Raw genomic sequence first — 21,495 nt, 5'->3', positions numbered from 1 at the left:
AGAGCTTGGTTTTTTTTTTTTTTTTTTTTTTTTCCACATCTCTTTATTGAAGTAAGAAATCACATGTACAGTAATAGATAACATGACAGCACATCGTACACGAAGGCATCAAAGCATAATGTACAGACAATACTGATGAAGATGTGATCTCTCACTTCACAATTTTACCATTTTGTGCCCCAGATCCCCTCCCTCCCACACCCCTTATCCCCCCCATTCCCCCCAACCCTGAACACCAATCCAAAACCATCGGACATGAAATGGGCTCGGCCCCCGACTACTCTCCCCTCCTCTAGCAGCACATCCGGCACTGCGCCAGATCATAAAGCCAATCGCCCTAACTTGTCTGCTAGTTGAGCTTTTAAATACCAACTCGTGAACTTGAATGGGGCTATGAGTTCCTGGATTTCAACATCAGACAGAAGTTTCTCTACAAACCTCCTCCACTTTTTAATAAACCTCTCAACCAAACGCTCCTTATCTTGTTCTACTTCCAGCCTTTCCAAATATAGAACATTTTTCATCATCCCTATGACCTCCTCCCACACTGGTGCTTCTTTTCCTAACCAGTGCCGCAAGAGAGATTTCTTCACCGACATTAGCAGGAGATGGATACATGGCTTAGTGACTAAAGACCCCATCTCCTCCCCCTGGTTCTTAGTTACATAGTGAAATATACATTGCTGCGGCGAGAAACCCACCTCTTCACCCCAAATGGTTTCTATAGATTCCACGGCCTGTTTCCATAACGGTTGCACTTTTGGACATTCCCATATGGCATGTAATAAACCTGCCTTCGAGAGGCCACATTTAGGGCATTCCCGCAGATAATGAGCAGGGGCATCTTGATAGGATAGATTGAAGGCGTACGTCGCTCTGTGTATGAGTCTCAGTTGCGTCTCTCTCCATTGTTCATTGTACGTCGCCCTCCTGACCAATTCCATACCCTCCCTCAACTTCTTTGCTATATTTGGGTCCGATAATTCCCTTTCCCAGGGTTTGTAAGCCCCCTTCACCAAACCTATGGTCTGAATACTATGGAGTCTACGGTGCAGCTCAGAGAGGGGCATGTGAGAGCCATCCTTGCCAAGCAGAGCCGCAAACCACGCTAGCCTATCCGAGTCACCCACGGAATTTGCCTGCGCATTACAGTAGCTTTTAATTTGCTGAAAGGGGAGATAATGGGCATCCTGAAAGTCAAACCGCGCCTTTACCTGGTCCCAAGCTAACCAGTGGAGACTAGGAATGTGTAATAGGTCTTGAAGAATCCTTATATTTTTTTCCCTCCATATCAGGAACATACTACACTCCCTACCCTGAGGGAACGCCGGCAGTGACCACAATGGTAACCTGGGTGACAAATAGTAGGGAAGCCCATAAATCTTCCTAATCGCCTTCCACGCCATTATGGTATCCTTTAATAAAATAGACTGCCTAATTGACACCGGTATGTCTTTCATCCTGGTGTGTAATAGGGCTTCTAGATTTTCTCCCTCCGCTAATTCCCTTTCAATGGTAATCGCCGAATAGTGCCTCGTGCCCCACACCCAATCACGCACATGTCTGAAAAGCGACGCCAGGTTATAGTGACGAATATTCGGCAATTGCAACCCCCCTTCATCCTTCAGCAATGTTAATTTCGCATAGGCAATGCGAGGCCTCCTAGCCTTCCAGAGAAAGCGGTTAAACGCTCTCTGCATCCTGACTACATCAGTGTGCTTCAACAGCAATGGAATAGTCTGAAGTGGATAGAGTAGCTTTGGGAAACTTACCATTTTGATTAAGTGCGCCCTCCCACACACCGTCAAGGGTAATTCCTGCCATTTCTCTAAATCATTCTCTATCTTAAGGAATAGAGGGGGATAATTCAAATTATATATTGACGCTGGGGTGCGACCTATCTTAATGCCCAAATAGGTCAGATAGTCCCTCCGGACTTCCACCCTATTTTTTAAACGCTCTGCTACCGGCGACCGTTGGTCCAGGAATAGGAGCTAGCTTTTTTCCACATTAACCCTATACCCCGTGGCCCTGCCGTACAAATTCAAAGCCTCTAGAGTCCTTTCTAACTGAAGTTCCGGGGAACCAAGATATAGCAAGATGTCGTCCGCAAAGCAACTGACTTTCAGCACCTTGGCCCCTATCTTGATGCCCTCAAAGATGTCCGAATTAATCAGCCATCTCGCCAAGGGCTCCATTGCTAAGTTGAAAAGCAACGGGGACAAAGGGCATCCCTGCCGCGTACCCTTCTCCAGCGCAATTGGTTTAGATAGAAAGCCCGGGACACTCACTCGCGCCTGGGGGTTACCATAAAGAGCTTTCAGAAAATTCCAGAAGCGCCCCGTGATGTTGACTCTATCCAGGACCATATCCAACCATTGCCAGTCGACATTATCAAATGCCTTCTCGGCATCTACTGCCAATAACGCTGGAGAAGGCCCACTTTTAGAATCCCCATATCTACTTAGGACTGCTAGGACCTTGCGTATATTAGTTACCGCAGACCTGCCCTTCATGAACCCCACCTGATGTGAGCCAATCAGGTCAGGTATGCAAATGGCTAACCTATTGGCTAGAATTTTTGACAGAATCTTGACATCCTGATTGATCAATGAAATCGGTCTATATGCGCTGGGCTGCGTCAAATCTCTACCCGGCTTTGGGAGGACCCTAATATAGGCCATTTTGCCCGAGTCGGGTAAGCTACCCCCTGCCATGATGTTATTAAACAGACCAATCAACGTTGAGGAAAGTTCTGGGATCATGGCCTTGTAGAATTCCGCCGGGAACCCATCAGGACCCGGAGCCTTACAATTTGACAGGGATTTGATTGTCGTCCCTAGCTCCTCCTCAGTAACATCTCGACATAACATTTCCACCGCCTCGTTTGACAATCGTGGCAAATCCACCCTCTCTAAGAGATCTCTCGCTTCTTGGGAACGGGGAGAATCCCCTGCATATAATGCTCGGAAATAGTCTCCCAATATTTCCACAACGTCCTGTGGCTGAGAGCACAGTTTCCCGGATTTGTCTTTTAGGGGATGTAAGGCCGATTGTTTAACGAATGGGCGTGTTAGATTTGCTAATAGCCGACCAGCCTTATTGCCTACACGAAAAAACTTAGCTTTTTGGTAGTCCCCAAACCACTTCTCCTTACTTTCCTGACAATAGTCGAAATTATGTTTGGCCGTGACCCATAGAATTTTGTTGGGGGCTGTGGGGTTTTGTAAGAACTGAGTGTATGACTCCCGTACTCTCCGAGTGGCCTCTTCAAACTTCTGTCTCGCCTCCTTCTTTTTCCCTATCGAATAAGACATTATTCGGCCCCTAAGCACCGCCTTAGCCGCATCCCAGAATAGGTTTTGATTGGTCGCCTGCTCTGCATTATCCTGAGAGTACTCCCACCACCAACCTTTCAGCTTGTCTAAAAATTCCTTATCTCTGGACAAGTGCTGAGGCATTTTCCATGTAAAGTCCAGCCCCCTGGGGACCGTATCCACTAGTTCCATTACTACTGGGGCATGGTCCGAGATTAACAAGTCCAGAATCTCTACTAGTTTGACTCTGGATAACATCCTCGGAGATGACAAGAGATAATCAATCCGGGACCATGACCCCTGAGCATGAGAAAAGTGGGTATACTCGCGATCCACCGGGTGATGGTATCGCCAGGTATCACATAGGCCTGTATTTTGTAGCAAAGGGAGCAACGTCTGGGTCCGCTTAGGCTGAGAAACCTTCTCAAGGGCCCCTCGCTTCCTATCCTCTTGCTCGTTGTGCACCCTGTTGAAATCTCCCGCCACTAGTAACATTGGTGAATCCTCTCCCAGGATGTCCTTCTCCAAGGACTTATAAAAGGCAGACTGAGAGGTATTGGGGGCATAGACATTATGCAAGACTACCTGTCCTATCGGGGAATCCAACCATATTCGCATCCATCTCCCTTGATTGTCAGTGGATACGGAAGAAATATCATAACGTAAACGTTTGTGGAACAAGACCATAATGCCCGCCTTTTTACCCACTGAAGGAGAACCCACTACCTGACCCACCCATAATCTACGCATCCTATCAAAATCAGCCTCTTCCAAATGGGTCTCCTGCAGGAATGCCACATCTATATTGAGTTTTTTGAGGTGGCGCAGCACCGCCATTCGCTTCGTAGGGGATCGCAACCCCTTAACATTCCACGAGGCTACCCGCATACTAATGTCACTGTATTCGCGTTCTCAGCAGGAGAAACCATCAGGAACAGGTAAAAAACTTGCATTACATATTGGCACCGAGACATCTGTGACCAAACCCCATCAAGATTGGTGTTCAAACCCACCCCCCCCCCATACCCCCCTACCCAACCCCACAACTTTAGTAACTCAATTGTCGACTTCACTTTTTTCGCACATCTAACGGTGTAGTAGTTGTCACTACCAATTTCAGACCAAAACATTAACTCTCTCCTACAGTACACCGTTCACCAACCCATGAATCTCGGCATACTCAAAGAAATCAACACATTAACATGAATGAACCATAAGTCCGATGCTATCTCACGTGACCCTCCAGGGTGACCTAGGCAGACGTGGACGATACTCGGGACTGTCCATGTTCAGCTCGGATCCCCTTCCCGAGGATCCAGATCTATAGCTCTGGGCTCCGATCTCCCCGACTTCTGGCTGGCTCCTCTACCTCTGCCCGAGTACGTTGAACGCTGGGAGGACGACGGCATAAAATCGGCAAACACTGGGTCTGATTCCAGTACCCCCACTGCTTCTCCCGGCGACAGGAAAGTGTCCACCGTCCCATCTTGACGAAAAATCCTCAGAGTTGCTGGGTACTGTAAGGCGAACTTGACCTTATTTCGGGCTAGAGCAGAGCAGACTTGCGAGAATTCCCTCCTGCGCTTGGCGACTTCTGCAGAGTAATCGCTGAATAGGAGGATCCTGCTGCCCCGAATCATTAAGGGCCGCGCATTGCGTCGGAATTTCGCCAGTATAGCTTCCTTCGCGGCATAGTTCAAATATTTGACAATCGCGGCTCTAGGTCTCGTATTACTGTTCCTCTGTCCTGAGGATAATGACGGCCCCAAGCGGTGAGCTCTCTCCACCGTGCAAGTGCCCCGCAGACCCAACGCTTGTGGGATCTCTACCTCACATATATCCGCCAGTTGATTCGGAGGGATCGATTCTGGGAGGCCTATGATCCGCAGATTACTCCTCCTGGATCTGTTCTCTAAGTCGTCTAACTTCTCCTTCAGGTAATGATTATCCCGCAGGAGATCCCGGACGCTACTCCGAGCCTTTGCCAGATCATCTTCCACTAGTGCCACTCTCTGTTCCACTTCTGCAATCTGTGAGGTATGTTGCGCCACATCAGACTGCAATTGCTGCAGGGCCGATGAAACCGTGGCTTCCAGTGAAGCTTTAATGTCTGGTGCAAGAAGTTTAGCCACTTCTATGGCCATAGACTTGCATGAGGCTGTTAACTCTTCAGCCGAGGTGAGACAACCCTCTCCTTCTTCCTCATCCGAACCCGATGCCTCTGCACTTTTCTGTGTCGACTGAGAGGATGAGCGGGTGAACCTGTGTCGCTTCTCAGCCGCCGGCGCCATCTTGCCCCTGGCTTTCAGGTCGTCCCCTGGCGGGAGCGGTGTCCGCGGTTCCTTCTGAGAACCGCCTCTGACAACGAATTTCTCCATAAGCGACCCCTACAACTCTAGGGGATTCAGTGGGTACCTTCCGGCCCCGGAGTGCGGCGGTTCTCAAGGTGTTCGGGTCGGTCAAACGGAGAGCTCCTTACACACGTCTCTCCATGCGCGCGCCGGAACCGGAAGTCCCACAGAGCTTGTTTTTTTTTTTTATCCTTATTTCTTGTCCACCTCGCTAAGCTGGTTGCACACGCTCAGGTTAAATGGTCAATTGCCACCAGCCATGTCTTCTGTCAGAAGCTGTGACAGTTACAGAGAGAGGTCTACAGCAGAATGAAAATGCCGCCTGTGCTGTGATAGGGAGAGAGAGAGAGCTGCAGCAGAAAGGACATGCCCCCTGAACTACTAGCCTGAAATAAATCCAGCAGAGCAATTGCAGAAATTAATGGGGAGATCTCTGTTAGAAAGGTATTGTCATGTACTATACAATGTCTGATTTTCATTTTTTATATCAATTATAGAAGAACCATTTTAAAGAGGTAATCTGGTAATATTAAGCTATTGCCTATTCACAGGATAGGGAATAATTATTAGATTGGTGTGGGCTGGCCACTGGGACCCCAAATCATCACATGAAAAGGGGCCCTAAAATGAACTGCTGCTCGGTTCCTCTCTGGGGACTGCCAGAAATAGCTGATTGCTTATACTCCACTTTCTCCCATAGAGATGACTGGAGCAGTGCTGCTCATACTTGGCCCCCAGCTCCATTCCTTTTAGGGGTCCCTGCGGAGTCCCAGCAGTTGGACAATAGCTGATCCTGTGGATATAACCGGAATACCCCTTCAAAGCAGTAAAATAAAATTCTACAGTTATAAATGTTGTTTGGAGACTACTGTACCAAGTTATATTCTATGAACTAAAGTTCAGCCTTAACCCTGCGATGCCCGGCCTCATAAGGCTGCTCACCAGACCTGTATTTTTCAGGATGGTGTTAAAATATAGCTTTTTAACCCTTTTAGTGATGTTCTGACCATAAGCCAGCCTGGTGATTTGGGAGCTCTGTCTCTTGGGAGAATGAACCTTCTCCATCTGCTAAGGCAGGCAGCTGCGGGTTACCACAAAAAGTGGACTTTTGATGTAGAGGTAGCTATGCATATGTGTGTTTTCTCCATTTACACATTGCTTTTTTTGCATATTTACATAACGGTGGAAAATGATTACACGTCACTGAACATGAGAAACCTTTTATTAAAGTTTGGCACAAAAAGTTACATATGTGAATAGTACTCTTGTACGATATAAGGTACAGCGTTGAGATGAAGAACAGCTCATTCAGAATAAATATCAGTAAGTGTGGTGGAATAATTCTTACAATGACAGAGAATAATATTTCCTACCAGCAGATACTGGAGTAGCTTAATAAACGTTTTATATAATGACGTGTGTGAAACTGACTCATTCCCAATGGCTGATCTGAACCCTTCAATGTGCTCTTGTGGCTAGAACTGAACCCCTCTTTATAATATGCCTATGACTGAGCTGAATCCCTCTGTGTGCTCCCGTGGCTGGATCTGAACCCATATGTGTACTCCCGTGGCTGGATCTGAACCCCTCTGCGTACTCCCGTGGCTGGATCTGAACCCCTCTGCGTACTCCTGTGGCTGGATCTGAACCCCTCTGCGTACTCCCGTGGCTGGATCTGAACCTCTCTGTGTACTCCCGTGGCTGGATCTGAACCACTCTGTGTATTCCCGTGGCGGGATCTGAACCCCTCTGTGTACTCCCGTGGCTGGATCTGAACCCTCATTAGTGCTTCGGTGGCCAAATCTGATCCCCTACGGCTTAGCACACACCTGCCTATTAGAAGGCCATCTTTGTTAAATGATAAACCTAAACATTGCCCAGTTTCCTAAAATTTTGTTTTTCACGTGGAGAAGAAATATTTCCTAAAATCTGCAAATGAGCTAGATGTAGAAGTCATTGTTTGTCATATGACATGTCTTAATATTCTGTGGGGAACAGAAGCTGGATGATGACCACGTGTAGCCGCCATTATAGTAGGTATTACCTAGATTCAGCTGACTAGCTTATAAATGCCATTGTCATGCAGTCTCCTCTGCTGGTCAGTGTCTGGAAGGCTGGATGGTGTAAGAGGCTCTGGTCGTAGTGAAGCTGGGACCCCCGCTATTACGTGCATCTAATAGGGCACATTGAATGAGCCTTTTATTTTATTTTTTACATGCGTAGGTATTTATTTTTTAACCCACATGTTTTGAAACCCATGGACATCCACCCCAGGAGAAAAGTTAAATGTGACACACAATTCAGAAAAAAGGGTTTGTTTACCCCTGAGATTATTTACTACAGTATAGGACCCCCAGGGGGGCTGGACCCACAGTCATAATCATACCGGATCCCCGCCATCTCTGCAGGTCCTGGGCCTCCCCGCGTCAACATCCGGTTTGATGCTGGTTGTGTAACCGCTGCAGCCGATGACCGACTGCAGTGGTCACATGTCACCCATAAGTGTAAGTATGATTACCACCACAGGTTTGGCCATGCTTGAATTTCTGCAGTAAGGGTCCCCAGGGGTGAACAGCCCCGTGGCCTTATGGTTTCATGTGCTGCCCATAGAAAAATTACTGCTGGTGATGTACAATATAACAGTACACAAGTGCAGGAGACCCCCAAGTGAGATAAAGAGGACCTGCCACAACAAAATGCAATACCATCCACAGCAGCATGTTATAGTGCAGGAGGAGCTGAGCTTATTGATTTTGGTTTTCTGGGAAAAGATTCAGTAACTTGTGATTTAACTTAAAGGGACTCTGACAGGGCCAATAAGCATATTGAGGTATATATATGGTACTACAGGTCTTATAATGGGTATTACAATCATATAAGTATCCCCCCTGTCCACATTATACATACAGTAAAATTCAAGTTTTATAACCTGCTCCAACGGTCTTCAATCTGCCCAAGGGGCGGCGTTTCACCTCTCTTGCGCCCAGCCAGCCTCCCCAACTGCCGCTTTGAAGCGCCGCCCAGCTCATGAATATTCAGTTTGCTGGGCGGCTTCTGCGGTCCCCGCTCTGAAGTGCTGCGCTGAACAGTGCCCTGCGCATGCGCCGGATCTTGTGAAGTCGGGGACAGTAAGCGCCGCCCAGCGAAGTGAATATTGATGAGCTGGGCGGCGCTTACTGTACCGGACTTCACAAGATCCGGCGCATGCGCCGGGCACTGTTAAGCGAAGCGCTTCAGAGCGGGGACCGCAGAAGCCGCCCAGCAAACTGAATATTCATGAGCTGGGCGGCACTTCAAAGCGGCAGTTGGGGAGGCTGGCTGGGCGCAAGAGAGGTGAAACGCCGCCCCTTGGGCAGATTGAAGACCGTTGGAGCAGGTTATAAAACTTAAAGTTTACTGTATGTATAATGTGGACAGGGGGGATACTTATATGATTGTAATACCCATTATAAGACCTGTAGTGCCATATATATACCTCAATATGCTTATTGGCCCTGTCAGTGTCCCTTTAAATGGGTGCTAACTTTTCAAACAACTTTTCAAAGGTCACTTTAGTTAAACCTGAACAAATCTGCAAATCACTTTGGTTAAAAATGAATTGTCAGGAATTGGCAACCTTCGGCACTTCAGCTGCTGTAAAACTGCATCTCCATCATGCACACTTACTCTACTGTTCTTTTAACTCCCATAGAAGTGAAAGAAGGATTCTGGAAGTTGTAGTTTTTAGAACAGCTGGAGTTTTAGAGGTTGCTGATCCCTGGCCTATAAGTATAGGAAAGGACGTCTAGACTAGTATAGTACTGGCAGACTGCCTGTATTAGGACACCTGCAGCATCTGGATAACTGCAGGAGCTGCACACTAGGACAGCTAGAAGTCAGAATAAGCATACTAGAGCACTGGAGGAGGCTGGAATGGAGCCTCATACTGTCCACAGCAAAAGCAGAAGTTAATTTGTAAGAAGGTCTACTTTTTCTCAGCTCAGGTGTGATTGTATTCTCTGTGTAAGTGTGTATACAGAGATAGCTGTCACTCACTGATAGCTGTACACAGGGGAGGTGTTATTAGTGAATGATAGTATTCTGTGTAAGGCTGGTTCACACGAGCGAGTGTCATGCTCCAGACTCCAGCACTGCCGGGGTCGCATAGCATTATATTGATTTATGATGCTACGTAACTCTTAGGCCTCTTTCACACGAGCGTGACGGATTAGGTCTGGATGATGCGTTCAGGGTATGTTCAGTGAAACTCGCACCATTTTGCAATTTCAAACAACATCTAGCAACCATCAGTGAAAAACGCATTGCACTGAAGCCCTATTCACTTCTATGGGGCCAGGGCTGTGTGAAAAACACAGAATATAGAACATGCCGCGTTTTTCACTCAACGCAGAACTTATGCGTGAAAAGACGCTAATGTACACAGACCCATTGAAATGAATGGGTCAGGATTTAGTGCGGGTGCTATGCATTCACGTCACGCATTGCACCCCGTGGAAAATTTGTTCGTGTGAAAGGGGCCTTACAGTTCTGGAATGTATTGAATAACACTGACATAATGCTGTCACTTGCTCGTCTGAAAGGGTCCTAAGTGTGTATGCAGAGATAATTGTCAGTAACTAATAGCTGTACACAGGGAGGTGTTATCAGTGATTGATAGCATTCTCTGTGTAAGTGTGTATACATAGATAGCTGGCAGTCACTGATAGCTGTACACAGGGAGGTGTTATCAGTGATTGATAGCATTCTCTGTGTAAGGCCTCTTTCACACGAACGTGTTCGCCCCGTGGCCATGCTGCGGGCCTCAATGCACACCAACCGTGGGGCAGCCGCAGCGGATCGCGGACCCATTCACTTTAATGGGTCTGCGATCTGCCCGTTCCGCAAAAAGATAGGACATGTCCTGTCTTTTTGCGGAACGGCCGAATCGCGGACCCATTAAAGTGAATGGGTCCGCGATCCGCTGCCCCACAGTGGGTGTTCATGCATTGCGACCCGCAGCACAGCCACAGGGCACACACGTTCGTGTGGAAGAGGCCTAAGTGTGTATACAAAGATAGCTGTCAGTCACTGATAGCTGTACACGGGGAGATGTTATCAGTGATTGATTGTATTCTCTGTGTAAGTGTGTATACAGAGATAGCTGTACATAGGGCCATCTTAAGAAAGAACAGAGATATAAATACTGCCTGCAGTTTGCAATGCATTTTGTGGTGACAGGTCATCTTTAAAATTTTACAACTGGATGGTCAGTCAGCACTGAATTATCAATTCACTTTTTGGCAGAATAAGTTTCCCTTAGAATAAAGTCTCTTCCGAGAATCACCGTATGGACGGTGTGAAGGCCGGTCTTACACACTGCAGTCATACAATCTGTCTAAATGTTACACAAGGGAAGATACAACAGTACAGGTTTCTTCATGTATAATATTGGATAAAATCCTCATTACGTGGAGGCGCTCTACACTTCAATTGTTATTGAGGACCCACCAAGAAGCTGTGAAGAACAGGAGACAAAATATCATGTTACAAATGATTGAAATCCCACACAGGATTAATGAGTATGGGGATTGCATTGTGGTTCTGGAAGGTCGCTGGTGTTCAGAGCGGTCTGTATACTGTATGTGTCCTTTACCACAAGCTGGAGTTAGAAACGTATCCCCTATTCAGTGGAATGGAGGGGATCCCACCACTGGGACACCCACCGATCACGTGAATGGGGTCCCATGCCCCCGTATTAATGAATCTCTGGGGATACCACCACTGGGACACCAACCAATCACGTGACTGGGGTCCCATGCCCCCGTATTAATGAATCTCTGGGGATACCACCACTGGGACACCCACCAATCACATGACTGGGGTCCCATACCCCTGTATGAATGAATCTTTTGGGGTCTCTCAGAGATAGTTAGGTACAGCAGTCCTATAGAGTGAATGGAACTCCACACCATTCATATCGGGCACGGAACCTCAGTTCTTGTGATTTGGTATTTTGACCCCCACCAATTACATACTTATCCCCAATTCTGTAGGTGGGGGCTCTCTACTGGGACGGTGTGGATAGAGGATAAGTATATGACTATTAAAACCCCCTTTAAACGGAAGTCACTAAACTCAAAGATACTGCAAGCTTTTGAATAAATTGAAGGAACTGCTCTCTGCTATGAGTCAGTGTGTCTCCAGGAGCAGGGCCGTGTATTCATGATAATTATACTCACCAGGTACAAGCATCGTTGTCATCAGTTCTGGGGTTTCCAGGAAATCAACATTGCTCCTCTGAAAGGTCTTGCTGTAATTGGCCTGGAGGTGGCTGAGTAAACATGACACTGTTATCACAGGTGCTTTATATTTTGATCATTTAACCAAGACAAATATTCAAAAATTAACTATTATTTTCTTGCTTTAGGGCAGTGGTTCTCAACCTAGGGGTCGCGACCCCTTTGGGGGTCGATCGGCCCTTTCCGGGGGGTCGCCTGAGGCTTCCTATTAGGGCTGCACGATTGTAGCGCTACATTACCCTACTTCGTGAGATTTCCCTACCTCCTGACTTCCCGTCGCACTGCTAATGACGTGAGGAGGCGTTCCTGAGTTTTGACGATCTGCGCATGCGCAAACCGACAGTTTATGGAAAATCTCAGCGGAGTTCAGCTTCACACCGGGACACTGCGCATGCGCCAGCCGGAGTTAGCCGCGCTTGCGCACTGGGCCGTAATATTTCCCTACTAAGGCTCTCCTGCGCATGCGCAGTGTCCCGGTGTAAAGCTGAACTCCGCTGAGATTTTCCATAAACTGTCGGTTTGCGCATGCGCAAATCGTCAAAACGCAGGAACGCCTCCTCACGGCATTAGCAGTGCGTAGGGTAGTATAACGCTACAAATAGGAGAGAGATTGTTTCACACAGGAGTAACATACTTTACACGCAAAGCCAGTTATGTGCGCAGTTTAGGACACATGAGGGGACACATAGGGCGATGAGGGGGACCAGCATAAGATGCTATATGTCCTCATGGCCCTATGTGTCATAGCACACATCCCCTATAACAGTGCCATCCACAGGTTCCCCATAAGTGTCCTCCACAGATCCCCCATAACACTGTCCTCCACAGGTCTCCCATAACAGCGTCCTCCACAAATCCCCCATAACAGCGTCCTCCACAAATCCCCCATAACAGCGTCCTCCAAAGATCCCCCATAACAGCGTCCTCCACAGATCCCCCATAACAACGTATGTATAATACGATGTAAATACGATGTAAATATGCTTTACTCACTTCTTCCACGCATTACTGCTTTCCCAAAATTCATAGATGATAAAACGAGAATCATTTGAAAGTCTCTGGATGGAAACACTGTGGAAGGTAACATAGTAGATGATCAGTCTACACGCAGACAGTGATAGTTTATTATATAGACACCCAGGAGTGCACCACCGATGAGGCAGCACCAGCTAGGGGCAAGAGGGGGCAGCGGAAGGGCCATGGGCATGAGCGCTTTCTCTATGGCAAAGGAATTAGGTTAAGAAATTGGCATAGGTCGGGGGGGGGGGGGGGGGGGGGGACCGTTTCAGTTTTCACCTCAGGCAGCAGAAAGGCTAGATGCACCCCTGTAGACACCAGTCCATCAAGTCCAACCTATAATCCTACCATGTTGATCCAGAGGAAGGCATAATATCCCTATGTCAATTGTCCCATATTAAAGGGGTTTTCAGGTTTATGACCATTTTTAACTTGCCCCCAGAGCATGTGGTACCAAATGAAAAAGAAAAAAATCATACTCTCCTGCATACTCCGTTCAAATGCACTCGGTCCTTTCCACGATCTTCTGGTCCCCAGCCTGTTTAGTTTCGGGTGGGTTACTGACAGGGTCATTTACTGTATGCCACTGCAGCCAATACATGGCCTTAATGGTGACATGTTCCCAATCGGCACGTCATTGCTGGCTCACTTGTCACTTGGGGACACATGACAACTGAGGCCAGTCATTGGCTACAGTGGTGCACATGACCCCAGCTGGAAATAAACAGGCCAGGGAACATAAGATCAGCCAACAGAGCCAGGGTGGAGAAGGTAGGATTATTTTTTCGTTAGGGCAGCATAGTGGCTCAGTGGTTAGTACTGGTGACTTGCAGCACTGGGGTTCAGAGTTTCAATCTGATCAGGCACAACTGTGCATGGAGTTGGCATGTTTGCCATGTGTTGTCTTTGGGTACTCCAGTTTCCTCCCACGCTCCAAAAATATACAAATTGGCTTTCTATGAAATTGACCTTAGTGTGTGTTGGGGTTGAGCTCCTATATGGCAGCCACTGACTTCCCAGGGACTCCCACAGTCACACAGCTATCCCTGCGCTTTGAGTCCCTGTGAGAAAAGCTCATTGCAAATGTTTGTCATCGTCATTATGTATCACATGCTCCAGGGGCTTCCGTATTTAAAAAGGGCCATAATCTTGGAAAACCTATTCTGAAAACTTCTACAGGTAAATTGTATATAGGGCATATGAAATAAATGGGGGGGGGGGGGGGCTCTATAATGTGCATAACCCCGGAGCCATCCTTCTCATATACAGTATGAACTCTGAGACAGCGTATCTAGTCTAACAGTGCATACCAGCTGGACGACTCCAGGCATTTCTGCATGCCTAGAGATATGATGTTCTTTCCGATGTTCCTGCGCGTGCTCTACATAAGCTAGGTCAGGGAAATGGAGAGAGATGTGCATTCATTGAGCATGACTATAATTAACAGCCTCATGGTAACAAGAACATAACTTTTCATAGAAGCACCTTTTGTAACTTATTGTAATTGGAAAAACAAACTTTTCAATGAAAAATCCACTTAAATGTGATCCCTGTGTTGAGACTACCCTTTAACTAGCTATGTGAGCCCCTGGTTCTAGGCGTTAGGCTCCCAGCAAATAGTCTTCACAGGGAAACTGGTGGCCATCAAAATTTGCAACCTTAATCCTAAACCCACATACATTCACTAACTTCTATTCATGTTGGCATCCTAAGGTTTACATAAGATGACAGATGCACTAGATGGCACTAGCTACACACTGCAAATGTTAACTATGGGAGGCGGTTTACTATTCGCCATGGTATAAATATAATATCCACATTATTACTGCTGCTTGCATGTTTAAGCACTTAGCTTCCTCGAAAGCATGTAATCATTGCTCTTCTACATTATAGACCTCTTTTCCAACAGCAGAAGTAACAAAATGATCATTAACTGCCTCTAACCACTGAGGCTTTCTTTGACATATATCCCTCGGCTCCAATGCCCCAGTAGCTACTAGTGTTGGGCGAGCATTGCTATGCCCGAGTCAGTGTATTTAAATCTAATTTAGAACCAAACAAGAAAAAGGCCTCACTTATAATGTCATGATCAGGGCAAACAAGAAAACAACCATGTAAACCTAAAATGTTGTCTAACAAACAACAAATAAATGCCCAATATATTTAAAAATATATATTTTATTTCATAATAATAAATAATTCATAATAATTGGGATATTAGAGATAACAAAAAAATGTTTGAAGAGTCAGCAGAAAACCCCCGGATGCCGCAGTCCCCCGGCCGGTGTCTCTGTATCCCGCCAAGAGATGGAACACATGTCAGATGTATGTAAATTATGCAGTATGGTGATTCACAAGAACGGTGGTGTAAAATACAGACCACTGAAAAATGATAATAATACTTGTGATCATCACCTTAGTGCATACCCGCAGGATGGGTCTCAGACACTGGATCCTAATGTTACACAAATGGAAACCTAGGCAAAAAATAATATCCATATGGGATTCTCAAAGTGGATGAGGTCCCATACACCAAACCTTGAAATGAAGGCTGTGAGCAAAACTCATCCGTGGATAGCTGATGGAAAACCACAACATACCATGAGACATGATGGAAGGGCAGAGACAGCAGGCACAGGACAGGCAAAGGACCCCGACGCGCGTTTCGCCTCAGCTTCGTCGGGAGGTAAGTATAAGTGTGGCCATATACTCCTATTTATATCCCCTCTGTGGCTTCAGGGCATAACATAATTGAAAACAGCAGCTGACACTTACTATCGAGCGCTCCTGCCCGATGATGCACGCCGAGTCAGTCATGGTGACGCCGCATTCGTCAGGAAGAGGGGTGGAACGCAAGCCGTGCAGTTCCAGCCCGCCTCCCAAGGAAACATAGCGGCGTCCCCACGTGACCCGGCGTACAGCGCATCATAGCATAGCGCTGTATCAGCCAATCCAAACAGGAGAAGGTCAGAACTGTAGGAATATCAGAACCACATCTAACATGTCGAATACTATTATTCACATTAAAAAGCCCAATATATGAAGCCCACATAGGGGATATTATCAATATAGGACAGCAATGAAAAGCTGAATACATCTGAATACATATACATTTCATTATCAGGAGAGAGGGGTGAATAAACAATATATCCATAAATATGGGGCTGAATACATTCATGTACCTTAATGTATTCAGCCCCATATTTATGGATATATTGTTTAAGGCACTAGTCCCTCTTCCCATGAGGGGTTGGGTCCGTGTGCTATACACATGTATGTCCTAATTTGATGCATTGGCAGTGGAGATACATGTGTTTATATCAGTATAAACTGTGGATGTTTGTGGCTATTTGTGATATATGAAGAGAACCTTTTTTCTTGTGAAACAGGTCCTATGTATGTATATATATATATATATATGTGTACAAGCTTTGAGATACGCACTTGCACTTTGGCTACTTGTGAATCTTAGCTGAGGTATAGCTGAGTGTCGACCTCATTGCCCTTTTTTGTATGTAATCATGTTATGGCCCCTCAGGTGTAATCCACCTTTTTATCTGATGTGATATATCACCCAACAAAATATGATTTTTTTAATGTATTGTTTAATAAAGTATATGTACATTTTTGCTACTATACCTATCTAGTCTCAGTTTATTCTTTTATTCGTGTATGCTTATGTACACTGAGTGGGTATCTCACTATATAGTGTACTTTCCATCACATAGGATCACCAAAATTGAATGCAAATCTATGTGTTTCCTGTGACTGCTGTTTTCTAATTATTCTCAGTACACTATAGAGCTGCATGGCCAGTTACTTAAAAAAAATAAAAAAAATGAGACTTCTGCTGTATAGGAATTCTTACTAGTAGTAAGTATTCCTATACAGCAGAAGTCTCATAATTTTTTTTATTATATATATTTTTTTTTTAAGTAACTGGCCATGCAGGTCTATAGTGTAGTGGATAAGATTCTTGGCTGTAATGTAGAAGGTTGTGAGTTCGAATCCCACCTGAACCTTTTTAGAAATAGAGGCTAAATTAGATTTAAATACACTGGGTGTCCCCAAGCACTGACTCCATATATGGACAGCTATATATGGAGTCAGAGCAGGGACTCCTAAGCCAAACTAAAGTCCCGACACCCTCCCCTCTTCAGAGCAGGGGGTGCCTGGTTTAATGCTTGTGTTCTCCCATTGTGCTCGGGTGCTCTGTAGAGCACCCGAGCATCGGGAAGTGTTCTACTTAAGCACCAGAGCACACAAGCACTTTGGTGCTCAATAGTGATGAGCGAACCCGAACTGTATAGTTCGGGTTCGTACCGAATTTTGGGGTGTCCGTGACACGGACCCGAACCCGGACATTTTCGTAAAAGTCTGGGTTCGGGTTCGGTGTTCGTCGCTTTCTTGGCGCTTTTTGAAAGGCTGCAAAGCAGCCAATCAACAAGCGTCATACTACTTGCCCCAAGAGGCCGTCACAGCCATGCCTACTATTGGCATGGCTGTGATTGGCCAGTGCAGCATGTGACCCAGCCTCTATTTAAGCTGGAGTCACATAGCGCCGCCCGTCACTCTGCTCTGATCAGTATAGGGAGAGGTTGCAGCTGCGACGTTAGGGCGAGATTAGGCAGTAATTAACTCCTCCAAAAGACTTCATTCAGAGATCGATCTGCAGCTGTGGATGATTAAACTGCTGCTATTGAATTGCTCACTGTTTTTAGGCTGCCCAGAGCGTTTTTCAGTCACTTTTTTCTGGGGTGATCGGCGGCCATTTTGTGTCTTGTGGTGCACCAGCACAAGCTGCCACCAAGTGCATTTAACCCTCAATGGTGTGGTTGTTTTTTTGGCTAAATCCTACATCAGGGTCAAGCTGTCACACCAAGTGCATTTAACCAGCAATAGTGTGGTTATTATTTGGCCATATACTACATCAGGGGCAAGCTGAGCCTGTCACCAAGTGCATTTAACCCTCAATGGTGTGGTTGTTTTTTGGCTAAATCCTACATCAGGCTCAAGCTGTCACACCAAGTGCATTTAACCATCGATAGTCTGGTTATTTTTTGGCCATATACTACATCAGGGGCAAGCTGTCACCAAGTGCATTTAACCCTCAATGGTGTGGTTGTTTTTTGGCTAAATCCTACATCAGGGTCAAGCTGTCACACCAAGTGCATTTAACCATCAATAGTCTGGTTATTTTTTGGCCATATACTACATCAGGGGCAAGCTGAGCCTGTCACCAAGTGCATTTAACCCTCAATAATGTGGTTGGTCAAGCTGTCACACCAAGTGCATTTAACCATCAATAGTGTGGTTATTTTTTGGCCATATCCCAGTCTAATTCTGTCAGTAAACGTATACCTGTCACCCAGCGCCTAAATAATAGGCCTCAAATTTATATCCAGCTAAATCTGTCGTTACTGCTGTGGCTGATCAAGTTATTTAGTGTCCGTCAAAGCACAGTTTTTGTTCTGGGTTGAAATACAATTCCCAATTTAGCAATTTCCTAATTTAGTGGTTTCTGCTGTATCAGAGCTATTTTCAATCTATCTCTAAAGGGGTATATAAGATTCAAGGTGCACATAGGGTCATTCTGAATAACTTCACACACACGCTACTGTGCATTTCCAAGTCTAATTCTGTCAGTAAACCTATACCTGTCACCCAGCGCCTAAATACTAGGCCTCAAATTTATATCCAGCTAAATCTGTCGTTACCGCTGTACTGTTCTGGCTGGTCAAGTTATTTAGTGTCCATCAAAGCACAGTTTTTGTTCTGGGTTGAAATACAATTCCCAATTTAGCAATTTCCTAATTTAGTGGTTTCTGCTGTATCAGAGCTATTTTAAATCTATCCCCAAAAGGGTATATAAGATTCAAGGTGCACATAGGGTCATTCTGAATAACTTCACACACACGCTACTGTGCATTTCCAAGTCTAATTCTGTCAGTAAACCTATACCTGTCACCCAGCGCCTAAATACTAGGCCTCAAATTTATATTCAGCTAAATCTGTCGTTACTGCTGTGCCTGTATTAGTGTAATACGGTCCCTAAATAGATAGCCAGATAGTGTTAGGTGTCTGTAAAAAAAGGCCTGAATTTGAATTCAATACATTGGGCCAAATAATATTTTTCTTATTGTGGTGAACGGTAACAATGAGGAAAACATCTAGTAAGGGACGCGGACAAGGTCGTGGTGGTGTTAGTGGACCCTCTGGTGCTGGGAGAGGACGTGGCCGTTCTGCCACAGCCACACGTCCTAGTGTACCAACTACCTCAGGTCCCAGTAGCCGCCATAATTTACAGCGATATTTGGTGGGGCCCAATGCCGTTCTAAGGATGGTAAGGCCTGAGCAGGTACAGGCATTAGTCAATTGGGTGGCCAACAGTGGATCCAGCACGTTCACATTATCTCCCACCCAGTCTTCTGCAGAAAGCGCACAGATGGCGCCTGAAAACCAAGCCCATCAGTCTGTCACATCACCCCCATGCATACCAGGGAAACTGTCTGAGCCGCAAATTATGCAGCAGTCTCTTATGCTGTTTGAAGACTCCGCTGGCAGGGTTTCTTAAGGGCATCCACCCAGCCCTTCCCCAGCGGTGGAAGACATAGAATGCACTGACGCACAACCACTTATGTTTCCTGATGATGAGGACATGGGAATACCACCTCAGCATGTCTCTGATGATGACGAAACACAGGTGCCAACTGCTGCGTCTTTCTGCAGTGTGCAGACTGAACAGGAGGTCAGGGATCAAGACTGGGTGGAAGACGATGCAGGGGACGATGAGGTCCTAGACCCCACATGGAATGAAGGTCGTGCCACTGACTTTCACAGTTCGGAGGAAGAGGCAGTGGTGAGACCGAGCCAACAGCGTAGCAAAAGAGGGAGCAGTGGGCAAAAGCAGAACACCCGCCGCCAAGAGACTCCGCCTGCTACTGACCGCCGCCATCTGGGACCGAGCACCCCAAAGGCAGCTTCAAGGAGTTCCCTGGCATGGCACTTCTTCAAACAATGTGCTGACGACAAGACCCGAGTGGTTTGCACGCTGTGCCATCAGAGCCTGAAGCCAGGCATTAACGTTCTGAACCTTAGCACAACCTGCATGACCAGGCACCTGCATGCAAAGCATGAACTGCAGTGGAGTAAACACCTTAAAAACAAGGAAGTCACTCAGGCTCCCCCTGCTACCTCTTCTGCTGCTGCCGCCTCGGCCTCTTCTGCTGCTGCCGCCTCGGCCTCTTCTGCTGCTGCCGCCTCGGCCTCTTCTGCTGCTGCCGCCTCGGCCTCTTCTGCTGCTGCCGCCTCGGCCTCTTCCTCCGCCTCTGGAGGAACGTTGGCACCTGCCGCCCAGCAAACAGGGGATGTACCACCAACACCACCACCTCCGTCAGCAAGCATCTCAACCATGTCACACGGCAGCGTTCAGCTCTCCATCTCACAAACATTTGAGAGAAAGCGTAAATTCCCACCTAGCCACCCTCGATCCCTGGCCCTGAATGCCAGCATTTCTAAACTACTGGCCTATGAAATGCTGTCATTTAGGCTGGTGGACACAGACAGCTTCAAACAGCTCATGTCGCTTGCTGTCCCACAGTATGTTGTTCCTAGCCGGCACTACTTCTCCAAGAGAGCCGTGCCTTCCCTGCACAACCAAGTATCCGATAAAATCAAGTGTGCACTGCGCAACGCCATCTGTGGCAAGGTCCACCTAACCACAGATACGTGGACCAGTAAGCACGGCTAGGGACGCTATATCTCCCTAACTGCACACTGGGTAAATGTAGTGGCAGCTGGGCCCCAGGCGGAGAGCTGTTTGGCGCACGTCCTTCCGCCGCCAAGGATCGCAGGGCAACATTCTTTGCCTCCTGTTGCCACCTCCTCCTTCTCGGCTTCCTCCTCCTCTTCTTCCACCTGCTCATCCAGTCAGCCACACACCTTCACCACCAACTTCAGCACAGCCCGGGGTAAACGTCAGCAGGCCATTCTGAAACTCATATGTTTGGGGGACAGGCCCCACACCGCACAGGAGTTGTGGCGGAGTATAGAACAACAGACCGACGAGTGGTTGCTGCCGGTGAGCCTCAAGCCCGGCCTGGTGGTGTGCGATAATGGTCGAAATCTCATTGCAGCTCTGGGACTAGCCGGTTTGACGCACATCCCTTGCTTGGCGCATGTGCTGAATTTGGTGGTGCAGAAGTTCATTCACAACTACCCCGACATGTCAGAGCTGCTGCATAAAGTGCGGGCCGTCTGTTCGCGCTTCCGGCGTTCACATCCTGCCGCTGCTCGCCTGTCTGCGCTACAGCGTAACTTCGGCCTTCCCGCTCACCGCCTCATATGCGACGTGCCCACCAGGTGGAACTCCACCTTGCACATGCTGGACAGACTGTGCGAGCAGCAGCAGGCCATAGTGGAGTTTCAGCTGCAGCACACACGGGTCAGTTGCACTACGGAACAGCACCACTTCACCACCAATGACTGGGCCTCCATGCGAGACCTGTGTACCCTGTTGCGCTGTTTCGAGTA

The 21,495-nt window shown here is 47.0% G+C and overlaps 1 protein-coding gene across 1 annotated transcript in view; it reads right to left on the bottom strand.

Annotated features, from left to right (window-relative positions):
- Nucleotides 1–10,660: 10,660 nt before the first annotated feature.
- Nucleotides 10,661–21,495, bottom strand: part of NECAB1 (N-terminal EF-hand calcium binding protein 1) — a 281,579-nt gene continuing 270,744 nt past the window's right edge. The window contains exons 11-13 of the mRNA XM_044295098.1: nt 12,940–13,017; nt 11,887–11,978; nt 10,661–11,162 (exon numbers count right to left, since the gene is read on the bottom strand). Coding sequence (XP_044151033.1) covers nt 11,134–11,162; nt 11,887–11,978; nt 12,940–13,017 — 199 coding nt within the window. The 3' untranslated portion in view covers nt 10,661–11,133. The remainder of the gene's footprint in view (nt 11,163–11,886; nt 11,979–12,939; nt 13,018–21,495) is intronic.

The sequence above is a fragment of the Bufo gargarizans genome, chromosome 5, assembly GCF_014858855.1.
Source record: "Bufo gargarizans isolate SCDJY-AF-19 chromosome 5, ASM1485885v1, whole genome shotgun sequence".
Taxonomy (NCBI): Eukaryota; Metazoa; Chordata; class Amphibia; order Anura; family Bufonidae; genus Bufo; species Bufo gargarizans.
Note: the sequence above shows the minus strand (reverse complement) of the source record. Positions and strands in the feature narration are given on the sequence as shown.